General features: G+C 54.9%; 1 protein-coding gene across 3 annotated transcripts in view; it reads right to left on the reverse strand.

Moving 5' to 3' along the window:
- Positions 1-1,525: 1,525 nt before the first annotated feature.
- MICAL2 (microtubule associated monooxygenase, calponin and LIM domain containing 2) overlaps positions 1,526-21,226 on the reverse strand; it is a 121,936-nt gene continuing 102,235 nt past the window's right edge. The window contains exons 17-23 of one of the 3 annotated variants that reach the window (XM_015563707.1): positions 19,734-19,940; positions 19,408-19,509; positions 18,170-18,295; positions 9,525-9,632; positions 8,274-8,460; positions 6,949-7,037; positions 1,526-5,422 (exon numbers count right to left, since the gene is read on the reverse strand). In XM_015563707.1, the coding sequence (XP_015419193.1) occupies positions 5,045-5,422; positions 6,949-7,037; positions 8,274-8,460; positions 9,525-9,632; positions 18,170-18,295; positions 19,408-19,509; positions 19,734-19,940 (1,197 nt within the window). In that variant the 3' untranslated portion in view covers positions 1,526-5,044. Of the gene's footprint in view, positions 5,423-6,948; positions 7,038-8,273; positions 8,461-9,524; positions 9,633-18,169; positions 18,296-19,407; positions 19,510-19,733; positions 19,941-21,117 lie in introns of those variants that run through there. The other 2 variants (XM_015563708.1, XM_015563709.1) reach the window with 2 other exon arrangements.

Below are 21,226 nucleotides of genomic sequence, written 5' to 3' on the forward strand. Positions count from 1 at the left end.
AAAACAAAAACACTCCTTAAGTAGGCATGGGAGAGCCCACCTAAACGAAGTGAAGTGAACTTCTTCACCAGAGAGCTCCTCAGAGGCCTGAACATGCTAATAAACCTGTGGATCTCTAAGGTGAGGGAGGACTGGCATGACCAGTATAAAACATTTTTCAAACTTGGTGCCTGTGGAACCCTTTATTCACAAAGCACCTCTTGGAGGTAGTATTCCATTGCCACCTTTTGGAAAACGTTGCGTTAACCCAACGTCAAATAATAATAATAATAATAAATCAAAGGCAAACTCCCTGCTCCACGAGAGTGAGGCCCTTTGTCTGTTTCATGGCCTGCTGTGTTCCCAGCACGCCGAAGATGCTCGGTGTCAATGGAGTACACATGCGCGTGCAGGTACAAATGAACCGAACAAATCAAGTCCAGTACACAATCCAGGGAGAGGCAGGGGCTTTGTGTGGCTCACTGCCACGGTGGTAGGACCAGCCTATGCCTAGACAAACACTGGAACAGATACATGACTAAAGGAATGAGTTACTTCCCAACCCAGCTCCTGACTTCAGTCCCTAACATTTTTCTTTCGGGAGAAGGGCAGAGGATCTCACCTGGGTAAGAGGATCTCACCTCGGTCACGACCCCAGGCCGCTCTGAAGGCAGCTTCAGGCATCTGCTGCTGGGCTAGAGGCCCAGGGCCCCAGAAATGCCCCTTGGGAGGTACGCAGGCCGTGGATTCACAGATGAGTTTCACGCCAGCATCAGAAGCTCAGCTCCCTGCAGCCTGGCAACGGCAGGCCTCCCACCCTGAGGAGGCTGGGGACCAGGCGTCTGAAGGCAGGTGGGACTCGAAGCCCTTCCTTTAAGGACAGCCTAGAGTCAGACCAGCACCTGTCATGGTGCTGTCCTCAGAGTGGCCCTGTGAGTGGAGCTTGCAGCCTGAGACACTGAGTCATTGAGCCTCAGGGGCAGGACAGGTGTCTTAGGATCACAGGTGGCCCTTAGCCTGGATGAGCACACCTGCCTTGCTCACCGCCATCCTTAAACCAGCGTCTGCTCCTTCCTTCTGACCTTTCACCCATCGCTGAGCTGACTCAGCGTAAAACTGCCCAGAGCAGCCTCTGTTCTATAGGAACCTATGCTGGCACACGGGTCCTGAGTAAAGCGCTCCGTCAGGTCTGAGGCTCGGATGTGTGGGGAAGTGGGTGCCCGCAGCTGCTAAGCCAGTCTGCTCCCAACAGCTGAGGTGACACGGACCCTCACCAGCTACGTCCGGCATCTAAAGCAGAAAAGTGCCATGAGTTTTCAAGAAGGAGATCCCAAAGCCGGGCCCAGGAGCATGGGTGACTTTTTCCAAATATTACCCCTGGGTAATATTTACGTTCAGAGTGCCCAGCGCAGCCCCAGAGAGTCCCACGTCACCACATGAGCAAGTCCCACCAGCAGTTTAGGGAAGACCGGCCCCCTAAATTAATGCCTGTGTTCCAGGTTTGAGCAGCTTCCATGGCAAAGAAGAGAGGAAACAAGGAGCTTTATAAAGAACCATATTTATTTTCATTTACAGCATCATATACCATAAATAAAGCTAAACATTGTTCGCTGTGTGCAAAATACAGGGTTCGGTGTGGCACTGGAAATGACCACGGAGGGTCACAAACATGCGCTGGGGGGAGGGGGAAGGCTAGCTGACGAGGGGACTGGGAGGGGAGGGGAGGGCAGTCTTTGGTTGACATTCTATAAAGGGAGGGAGACTCTGCAAGAGAAGATAAGAGAAAGCAATGACTTCGCACTGGCTGGGATCTGCACGGGTGCAGTGAGGAATGCAGCATGCAGGGCAGGGCAGCCAGGCCCGGGGTCAGCGTGTCTGGGCTGCGTGCAGGACAGACGCCGCATGCAGCCTGAGACCTGAGGCCTGGCCTACGGTTCCTGGCACTTTGCCTGCTGCTCCAGGTAACGAGTCAGCAGAGAGAGCAGCTTTGAGCAGGCCTGGGGGGCACTGAACCTGGCCGCTGCAGGCCTGGGCTGGACTGAGTCCTTTCTCAAGGCCATCCCTGGCCTGCGACATGATGGCTCTCGGGGCAGCTTCCGCCTCCTCTGCGGCTTTGTGAGCCACGGGAGGTAAGGAGAGCCACGGCAAAACTTAACATCTGTGGGGTAGGCTACAGCCGGAAAGGGGCGTGCTAGGAAAACTGTGATGTGTGGTCCCAGTGCAGAGCCTGGATGGAGGAGGTGAGGAAGCTGGGAGTACTGCTCTCATCCCTCCAGAAAGAATCGCCTCTGGTTTTGATCAATGGCATCCATGATCTTCATATTAGAACCAGTTTCTGTACAAGCTTTTTCAGAGGCTCCTAGACGGAGGTGTTCTTTTCACAGGTGACAGAGCCCCCCTACGGCCCTGTCTCCCAGTCAGAGCTAACCCTCCCAGGAAGGTAAGCGGCCCGGCTTTGTCAGTGCAACCGGCAAAGCATGCGCGCAAGCCACAGAGGGATGGCGGCAGGCGGGCATGCACCTGGAGGGGCCGGGCGGCCAGCTCCCCGGTCAGTGGGATGGGATCCAGCTTTGGCGCTGAACACCACCCCACGCCGTTGGTCCGCCATGCCACCCGAGGCGTCGTTAGTACGCAAGACACTTGCAGTGAGCACTACCAGGACCGCGGCGGGAGGACGGGTGCGGAAAGCGGCGTAGGGGTTAGTCAGTCCCACTCTCGGAAAATCCGCAAGGAAACCAGTCACCTCAGAGGAGAAGTGGGTCAGCCAAGAAGTGGGTGCAGCACTGGAAGGCTGAAAGGAACTGACGGCCAAGTGCAAGGTGGGAAAGAGAGAGACAGAAACGAGAATTTAGTTTTGGGGGGAAGAGGAAAACGACCGACAGCAAGAGAAGACAACAAGTGGGAATTGAAAACAAGGCCATCATTTAACACGGGGACACGTCCCCACACGCGTCGCGGCTCGCTCCGGACAGGGGAACCTTCCTGGTGGTGAGCTGCCCCTTCGCGGCCGCAGTGGGCACGTGTGGTTTGCATCTGCATCCCCGGCCCCGATGCCCTCTGGGCCCCCGTTTTACTCCAGTGTCTCATAGTCGCTCTTGAACCCATTGTGGAGATTTAGCGGTCCCCCCACCCCCTCCGCCTGGGATCCACTGTGTGTTTGGTGCTGCCCACCAGGAAGGTTCAAAGTCGCAGAGCATACAAACATCTCAGGCTTCTGACAGGCACACCCTGTCTCACCAGAGGAGTTCAAACCCGTCCCTTTAGGGCCATTCGTGACCTTCTCAGAGATGCTAACTGGCCCCTGGAGCCCACACAGAGCTCCTCAGCCTGCCCTGTGCTGACGGGGACAGTGACACAGCTGAGCCTGGACAGCCTACTTTCTGGAATCAAACATACAATGACTCGAGGGCTCCTCCCGCCATGCTGAACAGTACAATCCCAGCACAATTTGGGGAAAACACAATGCAAGTCACCGGACTGAGAACAGGCCCAACAAGGACTGAGGTGTCGGTCCCCACGGGTGTGGCCACAGCCATCCCCTGTTTTACCCAAGGACTTCAGGGAAGTGTTTGTAGGAATGCCTTCCCCCTCCTCACCCTGCAGAAAAGTGCCATCTCCACGTGCTCAGGAGCTCCGGCTCCAAACCCTCACCAGGCTCCATCCCCACGTAGAGGAGATCTCCAAGGTGACAAGTGCGTGGAGGTGTGTCCGGCTCAGCAACTCTAGCTACACTGAGCAGGGCCGAGGCCTTTTTCTGTCAGCCTCTCCATTGTTCCACCAGACCCAGCAGCTGTGCATGTCCAGGCAGAGTGGGGTGGGGGCAGCTTAGGCCTCCTCCGGATGCCCAGAGGGAAGAATGCAGGTAGGTTTTGCCCCTAATAGGACATATTTCTTTGCATCAGTCAACGAACAGCTTCCACTCCCAGCCTTCCCTGCCAGTCAAGACACAGGGACCTTCCCTCTGGAGGTCTTATGCGTTCCTTTCCTAGGACAGCGTGAAGAATCAATGGTTTCGGATTGCTTTGACCAAATATGCACAAGGCCGGGTTGCCAGCTCGGGTGGTTAAGCTGCCAGCATGTCTGCAAGCAGTGCTCACTAGGTAGGCCACGCTGCCCAGAAATATTGCCCTGAGGTACTACCAGATGCCCTCAGTCTCAAAGGACATGACAGGAGAGGGCAGATTCTCCCTCAGCCTGACCACGAAGGACCCTGAGAGGCCTTGGCTCAGACAGCAGCCTGGGCTGGGGACCTGATAGGGAGCTCCGGGGGTCGGGGGCGGGGGGCTCCCGGTCCAGGCCGCCTGCTGACATAGCCCCTTCAGCAGCGGCGTGGGCTCGTGGGGGCTCGTGGGGCTCTTCGGGGTCAGGTGCCAATGGGCTTCGCCGCAGTGCTCGGCAGTGGGAGGGGAAAATGCTTTTTTGTAGCAATTTGCGCTAAACCCCATGGTTCTCTCTCACTTGGCTGTAGTTTGGGATGGGAGGTGGGGGAAACTTAAAGCTACCATTTTACATCAAAACAAGGGAGCAACACAGTCTCAGAGGGACTGAGACTACACACTGCCATGCACTTTGTATGCCTAATTCTACTCTGTTCTCCTACTCTTTTCTTCTAAAATGAGTATGCTTCCATGTTGCAAAAAATTGCCCTCCCCCTTCTTCCTCCTTGACGAGAGGCACTGGTCAGGAGATGGCACACTCACTTTTGTTGACATAAAAGCCCAAATCTTTCATGTGGCAGGCAGTGACTCTGACTACAACTGACGGTGTGGAAGGGGTTTGTCATACCAGTTATAAACTTCAAACCCGTGTTTCGAAATCTCAACACACATTGTAAAAAAAAAAAAAAAAATGCTTGTTCTTGGATTATTAAAAGGTAAATATTGAAATGTAAACCTAAAATACAGCTCGCTTTGGTATAAAAGAAATGCAGATCTATAAAAAACATCCTTCATGTCGCGCTGGCCCCAGCACCCTGACAAGGCTGGCGCAGGCGGCCAGCTCTTTGGCTTTTGCAAACACGTGGCCATCTACCCTGGAACCGGGGAGGCCCTTGGGGCAGCGCCTGTCAGGAGAGCTTGCTGGGGAAGTGCCCGAGCACCCAGTCGCGGATGCTCTCCAGGGACTCCTCGGACTCCCGGTACATGGAAGCCAGGACCTCGGAGAACACCCACAGGAGGGGCAGCCCGAGGCTCAGGAGCTCATAGGTGAAGCAGTAGTTGTAAGCATTGTCCCTGAAATGCTGGCCGAGGGCGCGCAGGAGTCCCCGAATCCAGTTAAGCAGGCTCCCGGGAAGCCTGAGAGGCCAGTTTAGCGCCTTCCTAAAGGAGGAAGTGGTGATACCTGGGGGGCTGCCTGTTGGGGGGCCCAGGGCAGCGACTGCACAAGAGCTTTCCGTGGGAGGTTCTTGCCGAGGGGCTTCGTGCTCCGGCCACATTCCCTCCTCCTGAGAAAGATCAAAGGGAGGCAGTGAGTTCATGATGCTCACAGGACCCCTCTGGCAAAGCAGACCAAGAGAGCCAATAAAAACAGAACTTGAGCTTCGACCTATGAACTAGGAGGTCACGGTTGGATTCCAGCCAAGGGCACATGCCTGGGTAGCTGGCTCCATCTTTGGTGTGGGACGTGCAGGAGGCAGCCGATCAATGATCTCTTATCATTGACGTTTCTATCTCTCTCCCTCTCCCATCCTCTCTGAAATCAATAAAAGTATATTTTAAAAAATTTGAGCTTACTATAGCAACCAAGTCTAACCGATTCCGGTGCTCTCTTCTCTATGAGACAAACGGATTTATAGACTTAGGCAGTGTAATATATCTACATCTATAGCAGAACTTGGCAGAACCAGCCTCAAATCTCATCGCCCATGCACTGCCCAGGGGGACTGAGCATGAGCACATCTTTCCTGGGGGACAATTGATCACGGGGCTCACGATCCTTTACAACCCACATTTCTCCAACCACATTTCTAATGATCTGCCCTAAGTGAATAATTTGAAATATGGATAAGTATGCACGTACAAAGATGCTCATTATAAAAATATTTAGAAGGTAAAGATATTAAACAACATGAACATTCAACAATATGGAAGTCATTAAATAAATTATTGACCATGTTTTATAGGCACCCAATTTTATGCTCTTAAAGGAGTTGTAATGTCATGGGAAACTGTTCTTGATACAGTGTTAGTGAGAAAAGAAAGATAAAACTGTAGCCGTAGGATTCTGACCAGTTACCATCCATTCACAGAGGAAGAAGTCTGGGAGGAAATGCTTGTCACAAAATCAGGGTTTGCTGAGGATAGAGTGGCAATGGGCGCTTTAACCTTCCTTCGTTATGTATCTAATCTATTTGTCTATGTTTTCTACATTGAGCCTAGATTAACATGTAATCAGAAAGCAGCTGTCAATGGTGGCTCTGGGCTGGTGGTATGACTCAAGCTATGGAGGTATAAGCTAAGAGCTGCCAGAGTGGGCACTAAAACAAGCTCATCCCGTTGCTGACATCCCAGGGCCAAGGGAAAGGACTTGGAAACCTAGCAAAGGTTGGCCCCCTACTAGGCACCCCTACAAACCGCGCCCTGTGGTCCTGTGGCGGGTGGGAGGGTGGAGAAGACAGGGCCCGCGACCATGGGGAGACAACGGGTAAGTTTTGCACGGCTGAGGAGATAGCCCCATCCCTGGCACACGGGAAAGCTCTCTGGGCTTCTCCCGAGAGGCCAGCACAGCCGCGCACCTGGGAGTTGGCAGGAGGCGGGGATGGGGGGGGGCGCGTGGAGGAGGAGAGGGGGATACACCTCAGAGATCTTCTGAACAGACTGAGGCAAAGGGACCTTCACAGCAGGGCACAGAGCCCTCTTCCTCATCTACGAGCCTCAGTCCTTCTAGGGCCAGAGATGTTGGCCTAACGCGGCAGAACCCCTGAAACCCCCTCCTGTCCAGAGCCCTTCCCTGTTTCAGGGCAAAACGTACCTCTCTTTGTTGCTTCAGATCTGCCCGTCTCTTCCGCTGCTGACTACTGGCTTTACAGTGAATGAAGTGAGGCTTGCAGAAAAACTTGCCTGTAGAAAGAAACGCACACACACAGGTTTTTGTGTGCTTTTCTCCTGTAAGCCAGAGCCACAGTGGACCTGAGCCAAGTGCACGCCACTGTCCAGATCAGACGCCAGTCCTGGGAACAAACCCAGGGCAGCTCCCTCTCGGGAAGGGGTTTCTGTGCCCAGTCTTAAAGTGGCACTGATCCGAGGCCCAGGAAGAGGGATGAGGCTGAACCCCTCAGCTGATCCCCAAACCAAACGAAGGCCAGGTCTCTTCGCAGGACCGGTGGTGAGGCAGCTCCTCCTCCTTTCTGGGACCCCGGGGTGGGAAAGGCTGGGAACAGATGGCAGCGGGGATGAGGAGGAAAAACCCGGGTGAGACACACACTGGGCCCCCGGCCGCTGCCCAGGGCCTGGGGCGCTTTCCAGAAAAGCCGTCTTTGCTCACTGTTACATCAGTGACAACAGTGACGGGAAGAATGTAACGACAGGGAAAACTTTGGTAGGACTCACAGTGTAGCAGGCACTATTCTCAATGCTCCCCGAGGATTAACTCACCAGCCCTTACAATAACCTCAGGTGCTAGGTACTATTATTATCCTGATTTCACAGACGAGGAAACTGCGGGACCAGGAGGTCAGGGAACGGGCCCAAGGTTACAGGGCTAGTACGTGCCACAGTCTAGATTTCAACCTGGTGCTTGAGTTTGAGGGTCTAAAGTCATGAGGACGGTGCTACGCTGCCTCTCATCCTACCTGACAGTGCAAATACCCCAGGGGGAAAATTAGAAAATGACCCCTCGTCCCAATGAGTGCAATTCCTTCCTCCGTGACCTCTGACCAGCTCCTCATCAGAACGGATGTTACTATTGTGATTATTTTCCTAATGCATACTTTACAAATACTACTCCCATCCATGTGCCGTCATCTCTTGAACCCTTATTACATGGGCGGTGTGCTACTGAGCACCTGTCTCCCCCACACAGGGGAGATGGAAGGTGGTGAGACCCAACGAGAAAACATACACTGAGCTGGCGGCACTCAGCAGGTGCCCTCAGGGCCAATGCCCACCAGGTGTGGGCACTGCCTCTCCCCCAGGAGCACCTGCCCCCTGACAGCGGCCTCTCTATCCAGAGGACCCCCAGGCTCCCTGAACAGCTTTCCCGATGACACTGAGCCCCCTGGGAGTTGCTGGGTGTCCCAGAGCCTCCAGAGGGACAGGAGCCCACAGTGCTGTCCCTGGGGGAAGGCGGCCGGTTACCTTCGTCGCCGTCGAAGGCGTAGGCGGCCAGGCGCAGGGTGGTGGCGCAGACGCTGCAGCGGAAACACTCTCTGTGGAAGAAGTGGCCCTCGGCGCTCAGCCGCTCCATCACATACACGCGCTTCTTGCAGAAGTAACAGGTGTCGCTGCCGCCCAGGTTCAGGGGAAAGGCCTTCCGTGTCGTTTCCTGGGGGGCACAGGGCATCAGAGAGAAGAGCAGGGTGTTAGGAGCTGTGGAATGTGAGGCCCCGGCTGTTAGAAACTCCAGCATGATCATGGGGATGTTGTGACTCCTGTCTGTTGCTTATGTCACTGCAGACGCTGCAGCAAAGAGAGTGGGAAGAAACGCTCCCCACACAGCCCCCCAAACTGCAGGGGCTGCTGTTCATTGTATACCAGGCTGGCTGGCCACAGGCGGGCCCAGGCAGGGGCCTGTCCCCCAGCCCGGCTGCCCGGGTTTCTGGAGGGGGTGATGTCTCCTGGTCTAGGTGTGCGCATCTTCCACAGATATGCCTGCCCAGTGACACCCTCTCCAGGAGCCTGCCCCAGGGTTAAGCGTTGTCGGGTGTAGAGTGCAGTCACTGAAGGAATGTTTTCTACATCTTTTGTCCCCTGCAGTGACTTAAGTCAGGCAGGGAAAGTTGTGGCATCAAAACTGTTCAAGAAAAAAAACACAAACTGTTCAAGAGAACTGCAGAAAAGGGAGAGGCTGTGCCCCACAGCCAGCAGGCTCCAGTAGGACTCCTAAATGCAAGGGGGTGGGGGAGGGGAGCGCAGGGCTGCCCCTGGGCGATTCTAGGGAATGTGCCGAAAGGAAGCAAAAGGGACTGTCAACTCAAATCTCTGGTGATGGCATGAGTGGCCATCCTTTGGAGAAAGGGAGAATTAAAAGGGATGTTTTTCCACCACTGAATTCTCAACCTAATGCAAAAGGGCTACTTGGATACTAAACATTGACAGAAAGGGATGTCCGACCATGTGGAGGCCTCACTGGGCCTTTTGCTGAGCTCCCCGGCAGCAGGGAAGGTGCTCGGCCTTGGGAAACGACCCCCAAGGTCGCCTGGGTGGTTTGTCTTCAAGGATATGCAGCCTCCCTCTACCTCTGCTCTGATCCGCCATTCCCGACCCCTCTGTCCACAAGAAGGGGTACTTTGGAGAGGGCCATGCCCTCCTCTCTGGGTCCTGGGTGCCCTCCCCGGGAGGCCAGGGCCGGAGTCTGCGGGGGAAGCTGGAGAGGGTGTGCATTCTTACCAGGTCTGGAGAGGTGGCCTGGGCCTTAGGTCTGTGATCATTCATGTACAGATTGACCAGGACTTCGGCTGCAGCCCCTATTCCGCTGGACACTGTCCCTACCGTCAGCTACCCGCGAGCAGAGGTAGAGGAGACAGAGACAAGGCAAGGCCGGTTAGCACCGAGAAGGAAACCAGGAACAGGCTGGAAGTGGGAAAGGGCGCCACATGCAAACAGCACCCGGTCTCCTGCGACAGGCAGACGGGCAGGGGCGGGCCGCAGGCACTCTGCAGATGGAGCGAAGGACAGAAACGGAACCCTGTGACCCCTGGGGAGCCTGGCGACTGGTAGAACTACACCCACTGGGGGTGCAGGGCCTTCAGGAGTTACTACTCAGTGCACAGATGGGGTGAACAAGTCCAGAGAGAGGAGGGATCTATCCAAGGTCACTGAGCAAATAAACAGAAGATCCAGGACGCTGCTCCTGTCGCCTGACTCCCACCCCCACCCAGGTTCCTCTCCACGCCTGTCTCTTCAGCGGCTGGGACGACTCAAGCTGCTTGGCCTGCTTTCCACCCAAAGGCATGTTTGCACCTGTGTCACCAGAGCCTCCAAAAGCCTGTGAGGCACAGAAGCTGAGCAAGGGAGACCAAGAGCTCAGGAACTGAGACCTCACAGACAGACAGACAGACACCTGAACCGCAGCCACCCTCCTACAGAAACCCTCCCCCTTGGAGGGTTGTCCGCTGTTGCTCAGTGAGCACGGAGCCCCCACAGACCTGGAGGAAGGGTAGGGCTCCGCATCACCACTGCTGAGCTCAGTGTTCAAGTTGAATAAAATGGGGAGAATCGCGCCTGCCTCATGGATCTGTGGTAAGAACTGAGAGACATGGGGCAAAGTGCCAGGTGCTTAGCAGGGGCTGGGCCAGTATGAACCTGACTCCTCCCTCCCGTCTTCCTCTGCCTCCAGCCCTGCAGCTCCATGTCCCCAGGGAGCGATGGCTGTGCCTGACCAGAGCCCCTCCAAGGCCAGGACAACAGTCCACCCTGACAGTCAAAGCAGGGGCTGGCCTGGGAGTGGAGCCGGCTCCTGGGGCAGGTGGAGGGCTCAGGATGAAGAGCCTCACTGTGGGCTCCAGGCAGCATGCCCAGAGGCCCCAGGACCAGGCCCGGGCAAGACCAGCCCAGAGTAGGGGAGGCAGTGGCTCCACTTGGGCCCCGAGGATCACTGCCTGAAGGGTGGTGAGTGCCTGGGCTCCTGTGGGCATGATGGCCCATGGCTGCCTGCGAGTGCCTGGACCACCCCAGTGTGTGGAGGAGCCAGAAAGGGTGGGAGCTGGCAGCACAAGCAGACAGGGCACACTCATCCACACACCCAGCACACGCAGCTGGTCCCCTTTCCCCACCGGCTTAGAAAGGCCACCCAGGAACGCCGCAGTCTCCTCTGTAGGGCGGCGAACGTGCTCAGTCTGAGATTCCTGACCCCGTGACCCTGCAGGGAGGGGGCTCAGACCCTCCCCATCCTCCGAATCCAGCTTTCTGGCAGATGTGGCCAGAGAGAGCTGCAATTTAGGCTGAAGGCCTTTGGGCACAGGCTGATGGCCATTGGGGAAGCACATAGCAGGGACCTGTGTGTGGGTGATGGATGCCCTCAATCTATATCCAGACTGCTCTGGGCAACAGCAAAGCACAGGGCGGCAGGCTCCCCTGGCTCCCCACCTCCTGGCAGCGATGCCCACACTCAGAACCTGAGACCTACTCCTCCAGTTCCAGCCAAAGCACAGGCGTTGCAAGGGAATGAGTGGAAGAGGCTGCTGACCCCGCCGACTGGAGGAGTGACACTCACCCTCCTTCTCACCAAGGGAACCCCAACCTAACAGCAAGGTTGGACCCATTGCCCCAGACCATGTTTGTGGTTGTGGGGGATTGTGGAGAACGTGGCTGCGGTGACTGGCCCCTCGACTTTACAAAGCCTGCCCCTCTCAGGAGCAGCAGCTGCCAGGCCGGTCTGCCCATCCCCGCTGCCCCAGCCTGGGAGAGATTAGTCAGGATTCTGCTTTCAAGCGCACACTCTGCAATTGTCACTAATGCCAAGACCCTTGGCTCCTGCTTTCAAGAAACGCTCAGGTGAACTGGCTGAGGACAACACGTTACTGTTTGCCTGATGCTCCATCCCCTGCCAGGCCCCCAACACGGGCCCCTCAGCTAGGGGCTGCAGAATATGAAGAACTTTCTGGTTTTGTATCAAAATAAAGAGGAAAGGCCAGATTTACCTCCCTGTCCATCCACACTGCCCTGGCGTGGCCATGTCCACTGGCCCAGTGTGGGGACTGGCTCCGTGCGCTTCTCCAGAATGGCACCATGGTGATGCCGGGATACCCACATGCAGTCACTGCCCCCCCTGAGTTCGCACAGACCGAGACTGTACTTTCTGGGGCTTTAGCTACAAATCCCTAATGAGGCCTTATTAACCACTTAGCTAATAAGCACTTTGTATTGCTGAGCTTCTGTGTAATCCTGACTTAGGGAGCAATTAAGGAAGCACGCAGAGGGCTGTGCGGTTGCTGGGGGTGTCGCCCAAACACATCTGTGCAGCGTGAGCCTGCTCAGTGGTTCTACCAGCACAGGGCACCATCCAGTCACCTGGCCAGGGGCTGTCAGGGTGAAGGCCGACCTGATCAGAGAGGCCCCTTCCTCCCAGTTGCATCCACTTCCCACTCGGTGACAGCGGCTGTGCCTCGTGTGGCACTGGGCTCCCAAGAGCACTTGGCATCGGCCAAGTTAGCGAGTCCACAGCACCACCATCGGTGCTGCTTCACATGTCTGCGCTCTGGGACGTTTCTCATCCTTGGACAGCCCCGCACAGGGTTCTGCATGAGTGAGAACAAAGGGGCTCACCAAGGATGAGCGGCTGGCTTTTCTCAGCCCAGATTCTAACGGTGATGTAATTACTGCCGCAGGCACCATCGCCCGAGGCCGCAGACGATGGCTAGATCTCCACAAGGAGACATTCCTAAAGCAGTCCCATCACTCCCAGTTCGGAATAGGGTGGTCGCTGCTGGCTGTTGGAGCCTTTCTCACCTGCTCCCAGCGGGCCTATCTCCCCTCTGGCTTGCATTCCCTGATGTCATGGCCCCGTCTTATTCACCTCTACACCCCTGGCACAGAGCAGAAGCGCTGAGTGAAGGAGGAAGCAGGCTCCTGGGCCCTTTTGTCTCCAAACAATGGTAATGTCCCCCCCCACCACCTTGGACCTGGAACTCAGCCACAAATACCAGGTGTCCAGGCTGTGCTCCTCCGCAGAGCTGGGCCACTGTGGCCACCGGGCCTGCGGTGAGCCTCAGAGAGCCCATACGGGTCAGGCTGGGTGAGAGGGACGCTCCCAGGGCCTCGCAGCGGGGGGCTCACGAGAGGGGAGGTTTCCGCGGGCAGGGCCTGAGGACCTCTCCTGGGCCTGCTGGGCAAGGACGTTCCTCACTGAGGAGTTCCTGCCTGGAAGCAGCAGGGAATAGGCTGGTGGACCCGAGTCCTCAGCCACATGCCAGGGGAAGGGAAGGGGAAGGGAGGGCAAGGTGAGACCCCCTTGCCTGAAGGGGTCTGGATATCACATGCTCAGAGCTGAGACACAGGCAGGCCTTTGGGGCTATGACAGTGCCCCCCCCCCACCCCCCGAGTGGGAGCCAATATCTGCGCCTTTGACCCTGGTGCCCGGCACCATGCTCTTCATCACATGCATTTAACCCTCATGGCCTAAGAGGTGGGTCTTACAGTCACGGACAGCTGAGGCTCTGGGAGTCCCCAACTCCCTAAGGCCACACTGCTCCCAAGTGGCTAGGATGGAAATGGAAACCTGAAGGTGACTCCTTTGCCTTCAGAAAGAGAGGACTCGGCATGCATTTTAGGTAAATGAGCTTTCTTCTAGAATTCTCCACTTGGGAAAGAGCACATTTACTGCATGCTTCAGGCATTTTTACCGCAGGCAAAGTCACTGCATTATTCCCGTCACCCTGAGAAGTAGCCGCTGTCATCTCTGCTCTACAGGTTAGGGAGCTAAGGCGCTGAACGGTCCGCTGGCTTGTCCCAGGTCACGCAGGAATCAGTGCTCTGACTCCAAGCCCATATCCTTCTCCCTACAGCATCCTGCCTCCCTGCCACCAGCACGCTACACAGTAAAACCGCCCCAGCTGAGTTACACGCAGGACACGTCCAACAAGCTGCCTAGTGTGTCCCTGGGACAGAGAGAAGGACAGTGAGGTTGGAGGCAGCCTTGAGGTCTATCCTGTGTCACATGAGACCAAGGCAGGTTGCCACCCACGACTGCCCAGCTTCCCTTGAACATGCAAAGCTCTAGAGCAGTGGTTCTCAACCTTCTGGCCCTTTAACAATACAGTTCCTCATGTTGTGACCCCCAACCATAAAATTATTTTCGTTCCTATTTCATAACTGTAATTTTGCTACTGTTAGAAATTGTAATGTAAATATCTGATATGCAGGATGGTCTTAGGCGACCCCTGTGAAAGGGTCGTTCGACCGCCAAAGGGGTCACGACCCACAGGTTGAGAACCGCTGCTCTAGAGTAAACCCTGAAAATCCAGTTTTAAAGCAAACACCCAGGAGGGGAGAGAAAGCTCCCTTTGCAATGCACATTGCTCTCCAACCCAGGAGGACTAACCACAGTCCCTCTTGATCAGCTGAGCAAACACTCAGCCAATACCTTGTTCGTAACAATAGCTCAGCAGAGGGCACATAGCTAGCAGCCGGGGCAGAAGCCAGATGGGTAGTGGTCACCCTTCTGAAATGAAGAAGTTAACTAATGGATGAGGGTGGCTGACACACTGCAGGTGGGCTGGTTTGATGGGATGGATGAGTCTGGTGGTGCTGAGGACATAAGACAGGATGTGATTCCATAGTCTAAGGTTTAGGAAGACAAGACTCTGGGGTAAGAATCTGGGCCCTAAATGAGAAGCCCTCAAGATTCTCTGAAACTGTTCAGGCCAAAACTAAACAAACAAACAAAACCCAGCAGTATCACTCTGAAATTTAAGGCAGAACATCAGTCTGAGAGGGTGGGTTTGTGTAGTCTGAAGGCAGTTGGTGGCCCAGGTTCTCCTCATGGCAAGTCCGGCTAAGTCTGCTCCCATGAGGAGGTGATAGTCCCGGATCCACAGAGTTGCAGTGTGGGGCCTTGGGTGGGGCCAGGGACAGGTGGCCGGCCAGGAGTGGCCAAGGACTAGCGTCGGTTCCCACGTGCACTTCCCTTATCCCAGCTCCCCTGAATGGAGGCAGACTTGGGTCACTGGGCAATGAGAGAAGACTGCAATCTGTTGAAAGAAGCCGCAAGGCCCCCGGCTCTCAGGAGGGAGGCTCCCTGAGCCCCACCAACTGAATGATGTTGTTTGTCCCCAAATTGTCACCTACTGTAAGGGGCAGGCATCTCTTCTACAAGGAGACCTCACTCTGCTGGATTCTGCATGTCACAGCCCATTGCTGAGTCAATGGTGGGGCGTGGTAAGAGAGGGAGGGAAGTTGAGGGGGGAAGTTGGTCGTACAGCTGGCAACATTCTCTCCTACGTGCCTACAATGGCTTTACGGTGAGAGCTGGAGGGCTCTGTGGGTGTCAGGTGCAACCTGGGTGCTTTTTGCAAATGGAGAAACTAAAGCACAGAGAGGGCAAGTGACTTGCCCGGGGTCTCAGGGTGGCCCTTTCTGAGAGCTCCCCAATCACTCCCAGCCACACTTCTGTGAAAGACACATAAGATGAATGCTATTAAAATAGCCCAGTTACACCATCATTTGATGGCCAAGGCTGGCTTAGGAGATGGGGTAAGAAAAAAGAAAAACCAGGGAGAAACAAGGAACAAAGGAACAAAGAACGAAAGCTCTAAAGGTGGTAGCAGGGGCCCGAGGGTTGGCCATCCCAAAGTCCACCCCGTTTGCAGCACTCCCTCCATTCGCACTGGGCCTGCATGGTGCAGAGGAAGGAACCCCGGGCTGAGGCCAGGACCCCAGGCACTCATCTCCTCCCCGTTTTCCGATCCGTGGCTTCTGCTCGGTTCCCACTTTCTCAGGAAGAACCTCCTATTACCCCATTAAAATTGCTACCCTCCCCTTACACGTCAAGTCCCTGCTATCTGTTAAGTTTCCATAGGAAGTATCATCTTATCTTCTGACATATGGCATAACTTACTTCTGTATCATATTATTGTTGGTTACTCCCCCTACTAGGCGGCAAGTCCCATCAGGGCAGGGACATAACTCCTGCTCACTGATGCGCATCCCAAGAGCCTGAGATGCTCACACCAAGCTGTCACTCAACAAATATTTGTCTAATGAGTGAACGCTTCCTCACTGACTCGCTGAGTGCCATCGGTGTGACGCTGTTTGAAGAGCCATTGGGAAAGCGGCGGCCGGGCCTCCTGTGATGCTGTGAGGATGCTGAGACAGGAGACAATCCCGCTCACATGAAGCATCTGTCGCCCCTGGATGCCCCACATGCACCCAGGCAGCTGCCTTTTGCCGCCACCTAGAGAACTAATACCTACGGGAAACCACGTCAGGGAAAGCTGGGAAGTGTGGTGGCTCTGCCCTCAGCCCTGACAGGCCAGTGAGCAAGCCAGGCCATCCTGAGGTCAAAAGAAAAGCAGGGGCAACAGAGGGCCTTGACCAGGACCAGCCAGAGAGGGGCTGGGCCAGAGACAAGCAAGGCGTGGGCCCACTGCCCAGCCCCGAGCATGAGCCACTGCCTGTCTATGCACAAGTGCCCTCACCTTTATCCTCCTGTCAAGGGTGACGGTGACCTTTTTCCACAGCAGGAAGCACTGCCCAGGGAAGGGCAAAAAGGCTGCTCTGAAGCCTTTTGGTGAGGCTGGTGACAAAAATGCCAGTCTCCACCCACGCAGCTCACCATCACGTGAGCCGGGAATCATGCTCTTGCTGATGAGAGAATGGAGGCCCAGACAGGTGAGGAGACTTAAGGCCAAAGAGCTGATCAAAGGCTGACCTGGAACAAAGGTGGGCATCTCAGCCTTGGCTATTTTCTTCTTCTACTTTTTTAAAAATATATTTGTATTGATTTCAGGGAGGAAAGGAGAGGGAGAGAGAGACAGAAACATCAATGATAAGAGACAATCATTGATTGGCTGCCTCCTGCACACCCCGCACTGGGGATCGAACCTGCAACCCCGGTGTGGACCCTGGCTGGGAATTGAACTGTGACCTCTGGTTCATAGGTTGACGCTCAACCACTGAGCCACACTGGCCGGGCAGCCTTGGCTACTTTCAGTGGACTTGGGGACAGAAAGTGTGTTTCTCCATTCCAGGGATGTGTCACACTATGATGGGGACCTTGGAGCGGGAGGCTGATAAGATTCCTTGCTCGTTCCTTTCTTAGAGACAGTATAAACACCCTTCTTCCCACAGTGGTGGAGATAAAGGGGGCCTAGCCACCATCTACACTATGAGGCAATTCCTAATTTCCCACTAATGCAGCAGCAGGGGGCGGGTTTGTGCATCAGCTAACAGCTAGAGGCAAATGAGTAGTAACTCTGATGGGGGACAGTTAGCCCTGCCGGCCGAGCTCAGCCCAGGCGACTGCTAGACAGACTGGATGTGTTCAGAGGAGCAGAGTCTGTGAGGAAGAGACTCCAAAGCCACTGCCACGCACTACGGCTAAAGGAGTGGCCTCATGCCCGTTTCCAGGCTCGTCCATTCCACGGCCACGCTTCTCGGGAGGCTGCCCTCTCCCTCCCAGCCTGGGCGTGTTCTCGGCATATTAGGTATCAGGAGAACAAAGAGAAACACGAAAAGTGCCCAGAGCCCACATTTAACAGTTGCTTACGGTGCATTTCATGATCAATTTAAACAGAGGTTGCTCTCCACCTCCTTCTCCCTCCCTCCAAGCCAACCTCTGCACTGCTACCTTCTAGATTCTAGAACATGGAGAAGAGCCTTCAGTGGCTCTTTGGAAGAGGACCCAACGCGAGAAGAATGGGCTCGCTTTCATACTCACTCTCCGCACCCCTAAGAATACTTTTATCCCCAAGTTCAAGTCTCACCAGAATCCTGACCCTCCATCCATGAAGTCCTGTCTGCCTGCCGTTGCACATGCCTGGCCCTTCCTAAAACACCCTCCCCTCACTTCTCTCAGCAAATCCTCCTTATAACCCAAACACTCAGCCCCAAGCTCCCTCCTGCGAGTCCCGCCAGGCCTCTCCCCTCTGAGTTCCTACAACCTTGCCCTTTCTGCCTCTCACAGAATTAACGATTAGTATTATATTAGGTTCACCACATAAAACTGCCAATTTGCTAGGTCAAAAATAGCCAAATAGGAGCAATTTCATATGGCAAAAAGTTACTTATTTCTAAGCTGATGTGCCATTTTGCCATCTACTGTAGTAAGAGAAACCTCCTGTTCATTTCCTCAGCACCTGACACAGTGGCTGGCATATGGTGTGTGTCCGGCTAAAGCTCACTGGACGAATAAGCGGTGCTAGACGAGCTTTTGAGTGCTGCCTGTTTCTGCTCTGTTGCTGGGTCCAACACAAAACCAGGACCAAACCCGGGACTGTTGGAAAGTACCTTGCAGATTTCCACCTCAGCCAGGCTGAGCAGAGCAGGCATCTCAGAACATGCAGGGAGTGGGGGAGCTAATTGTTCGGGACAACTACCTTTCTGGCAGGAGAAACAGAGTCAACAGCCGATGGAGAGGAAGCGGCAGCTGGATCAGGAGATGGAAGGCAGGAGGGAGAAGATGAAGGCTGAGTAGGAGACAGGCCTTTAGAGAGTAGTTTATTCTGCACGGAACAGAAACAGAGGAAAGTGATTATCCCCAGAGAAGGCACAGTATGTGCGCCTGGGTGCAGCCCCTGCCTACGCATGCGAGGAGGGCAAGGAACATGCAGGCCCGCCTCTTGGGACCAAGCAGAGGCCTCTGTCTTTGGAACCCAGCAGGGCTGCCTGGCTCCTGGCTACATTTTCTGCTCCAACTGCTCCAACTCCCTTGTCACACTGTAACAGCTGGAGCAGGTCCATCCTGCTCCTGCCGGTGTCTGCCACAGACACCAGCAAAGTCCTGAGGCCCTCATTTCAGAGCTTGGTATAAAGTGGCAGGTGCAAGCTTAGGGAAGGAGAATCCTGGGCTACTTCGAGGCAGATGGCCTCTGCAGCTGCAGACACCTGTGCCACCTAAACATGAACTAAATAAATGCAAAGCCTCCTTTCCAGGCCAGTGTCTCTGCTGAATAGCAGAGGACTCAGGTCTGGAGGAAACTGAGTGAGAGCAGCAGACAGGAATGTTCTAGAGACCAGGTTTGCTGCAAGAGAGCGCCTCGCACATACAGGCACTGTGGGACCTCATATCAGTTCTTTCATCTCCTTGCCTGCGCACGCTCTTCTTTTCTGCAAGTTTCTAAACAAGGGGGCTGTGCTTTGTATTCTAAGGCAAAGTCGTTCTCCTTGGCTCCGCGCTGCCTTTTGGGAGAGCAGAGTTCAGGTTACGGCATGGGGCTGACCTCTTCCTCAGTGTTTCCCCGATCAAGGCCACGGGGAGATTCTCCATCAGGCCCCCAAACACCATGATCAACTGGGCTGCTTTCACCTTAAAGGCGCTGTCGTGTGATTCCTGCAACTGACCAGCTTTTCCTCTTTGTGTCTAACAGCCCGTGTTTCTGTTCAGTAACGTTTGCCTTTGATCTGAGCTCACTCTTCTCTCTTGGTTTTCCTTTTGTTCTGACTTATCTTACCTATTTTGAGTGTTCTTATTTGCATCTTTTAAAGACAGCACCTTGAACTCTTTAGTGGCTTGACAGATGAATCGTGCCTCCTGCTATAAAAGCAGTGGGAAGGAGGACACGTAGCTCCAGAGACTGAGTCGTGGCCGCCTCACGGGCTCCGAACCCCCGTTTACCTGCGGGAAGTCCCCATGGCCAAACATGGAGGCCAGGTGAGCCGCCTTCTCCTTAATGTTCTTTTGGTGAAATTCCCTGTTGGCCAAGTTCTGAGCCCTCTTCTGCAGCCAAGGCAAGAAAGGAGAAAGAAAAAGAGAGAGTGACAGAGCCTGGGATGGAGGGGGACAGGGGGCAGTCAGGCAGGCTGGTCTCACTCCCACACACAGGACGGGGGACAGGGCACGAACAGGCAGAGAAGGAACCCACCCTGGGCAGGCGAAGGAAGAAGGGGAACGGAGGGCACCCCGAACCCGGGCAGAGGCGGGGCCCAGAGCGAGGCTTTCACCTGGAGAATCTTCTCCTCCACGAGCTGCAGCCGCCGCAGCACCCCCGACAGGGCCAGCGCCCCCTGGCAGGCAGGGCTTTCTCCGCGCCCCCCCAGCTGCAGGTCAGACTGGGCTCGGGCTCTGCGGGGCCGACTCGGGCACTCTCCACTGGCCGACACTTGGTTTATCTCTCGGAGCACATGCCCCGTCACAACCGCGGAGGGGAGCTGGAGAGAAGACAAATCAAGCTTCCTTCCCTCTAGGGCCCTTGCATCGCCCCCCAACATGAGGACCCCCAACATGAGGACCCCCAGGAGGACCAGGGGCCCAGGGCGCACCAGGTGTCACCTTGAGTAAGATTCCAAACTAACCTCAGGTGCTGATGGTCTACCATCTGCATCAGAATCACCTGATCTCTCCTTTTCTTTCTTTATTGTTATTTTTTTACATTTCCTTTTTAACTTAATTTATTGAGGTAACATTGGTTAATAACATTATATAAGTTTCAGGTGTGTATTATAATTTGTACTTGTATACTCTACTGTATGCTCATCACAGAAAGACTAGTTTTCATCTGTAATCATATATTTCACCCCCTTTACCCATTTTGCCCCCCCCCACACCCTCATTCCTTTCTTGTAGCCACCCATCTATTGTCTGTATCTATGAAGCTGTTTTAATTTATTTTTTGTTTGTTTTATATTCCACATGAGTAAAATCATATGGGTTTAGCCTTTGTACATGTGACTTATTCCACTTAATATAATACTCTCAATTCTTATACACTAAGACGACATCTCTGCTTCATACCCACACTGACCTCATTCAGCCTCTACTGCCCAGAAGCAACACACATGTCTCATGCTGACCAGCCATCTCTGAATGCTGTGGTCAAAACAGTGAGTCTGTGCAAATTCCAAACCCAGAGATGCTGGCCGGGGAAAGCCACAGTGCCCGGCTGCCGCTGCGCCTGCACACCATGCAGGGCCTTGTCTACTCGGGCGCCAGGAGGCCTGAGCCACACCCCAGCCTCCCCCATTCAAGGCGTGCAGCCAAGCGGCCACCTACGCCCATTCCACCATCACTGCCACTTTCTCATCCCTTTACACATCAGCCTATGTACGCGGTCTGCAGCTAACGCTGTGTTCCGGGGCATCCGACAAAACAGAGCGCAGACCAGGTGGTGCGGTCTGTGTCCCCAAACAAACAGCACACCAGGAGCACCGTGGTTGGTCAGCCGATACCCCTGACTGGCTGAAGGACCGCATGTTGTGCCTGCCTTCCCAGAGAACCTAAGATCAGCCCTACTTGGGTGCGCAGAGGCCGACTGAGCCCACCCCTCTGCATCAGGGGCCCCTCTGCTTCACCAAGACCCCATCCATTGGAAGGAGCCCTACCTGCCTTTTCAGAGGAGGCGGTGGGCTGGCCGTGGGCTCTTCCAGCTGGAGACAGTGAGAGTGAGCAGGAGGGTCAGAGGACGAGCAAAGGACAGGCTTACCTATCCCCGAGATAT

This window comes from Myotis davidii, unplaced genomic scaffold, assembly GCF_000327345.1.
Source record: "Myotis davidii unplaced genomic scaffold, ASM32734v1 scaffold118, whole genome shotgun sequence".
NCBI lineage: Eukaryota > Metazoa > Chordata > Mammalia > Chiroptera > Vespertilionidae > Myotis > Myotis davidii.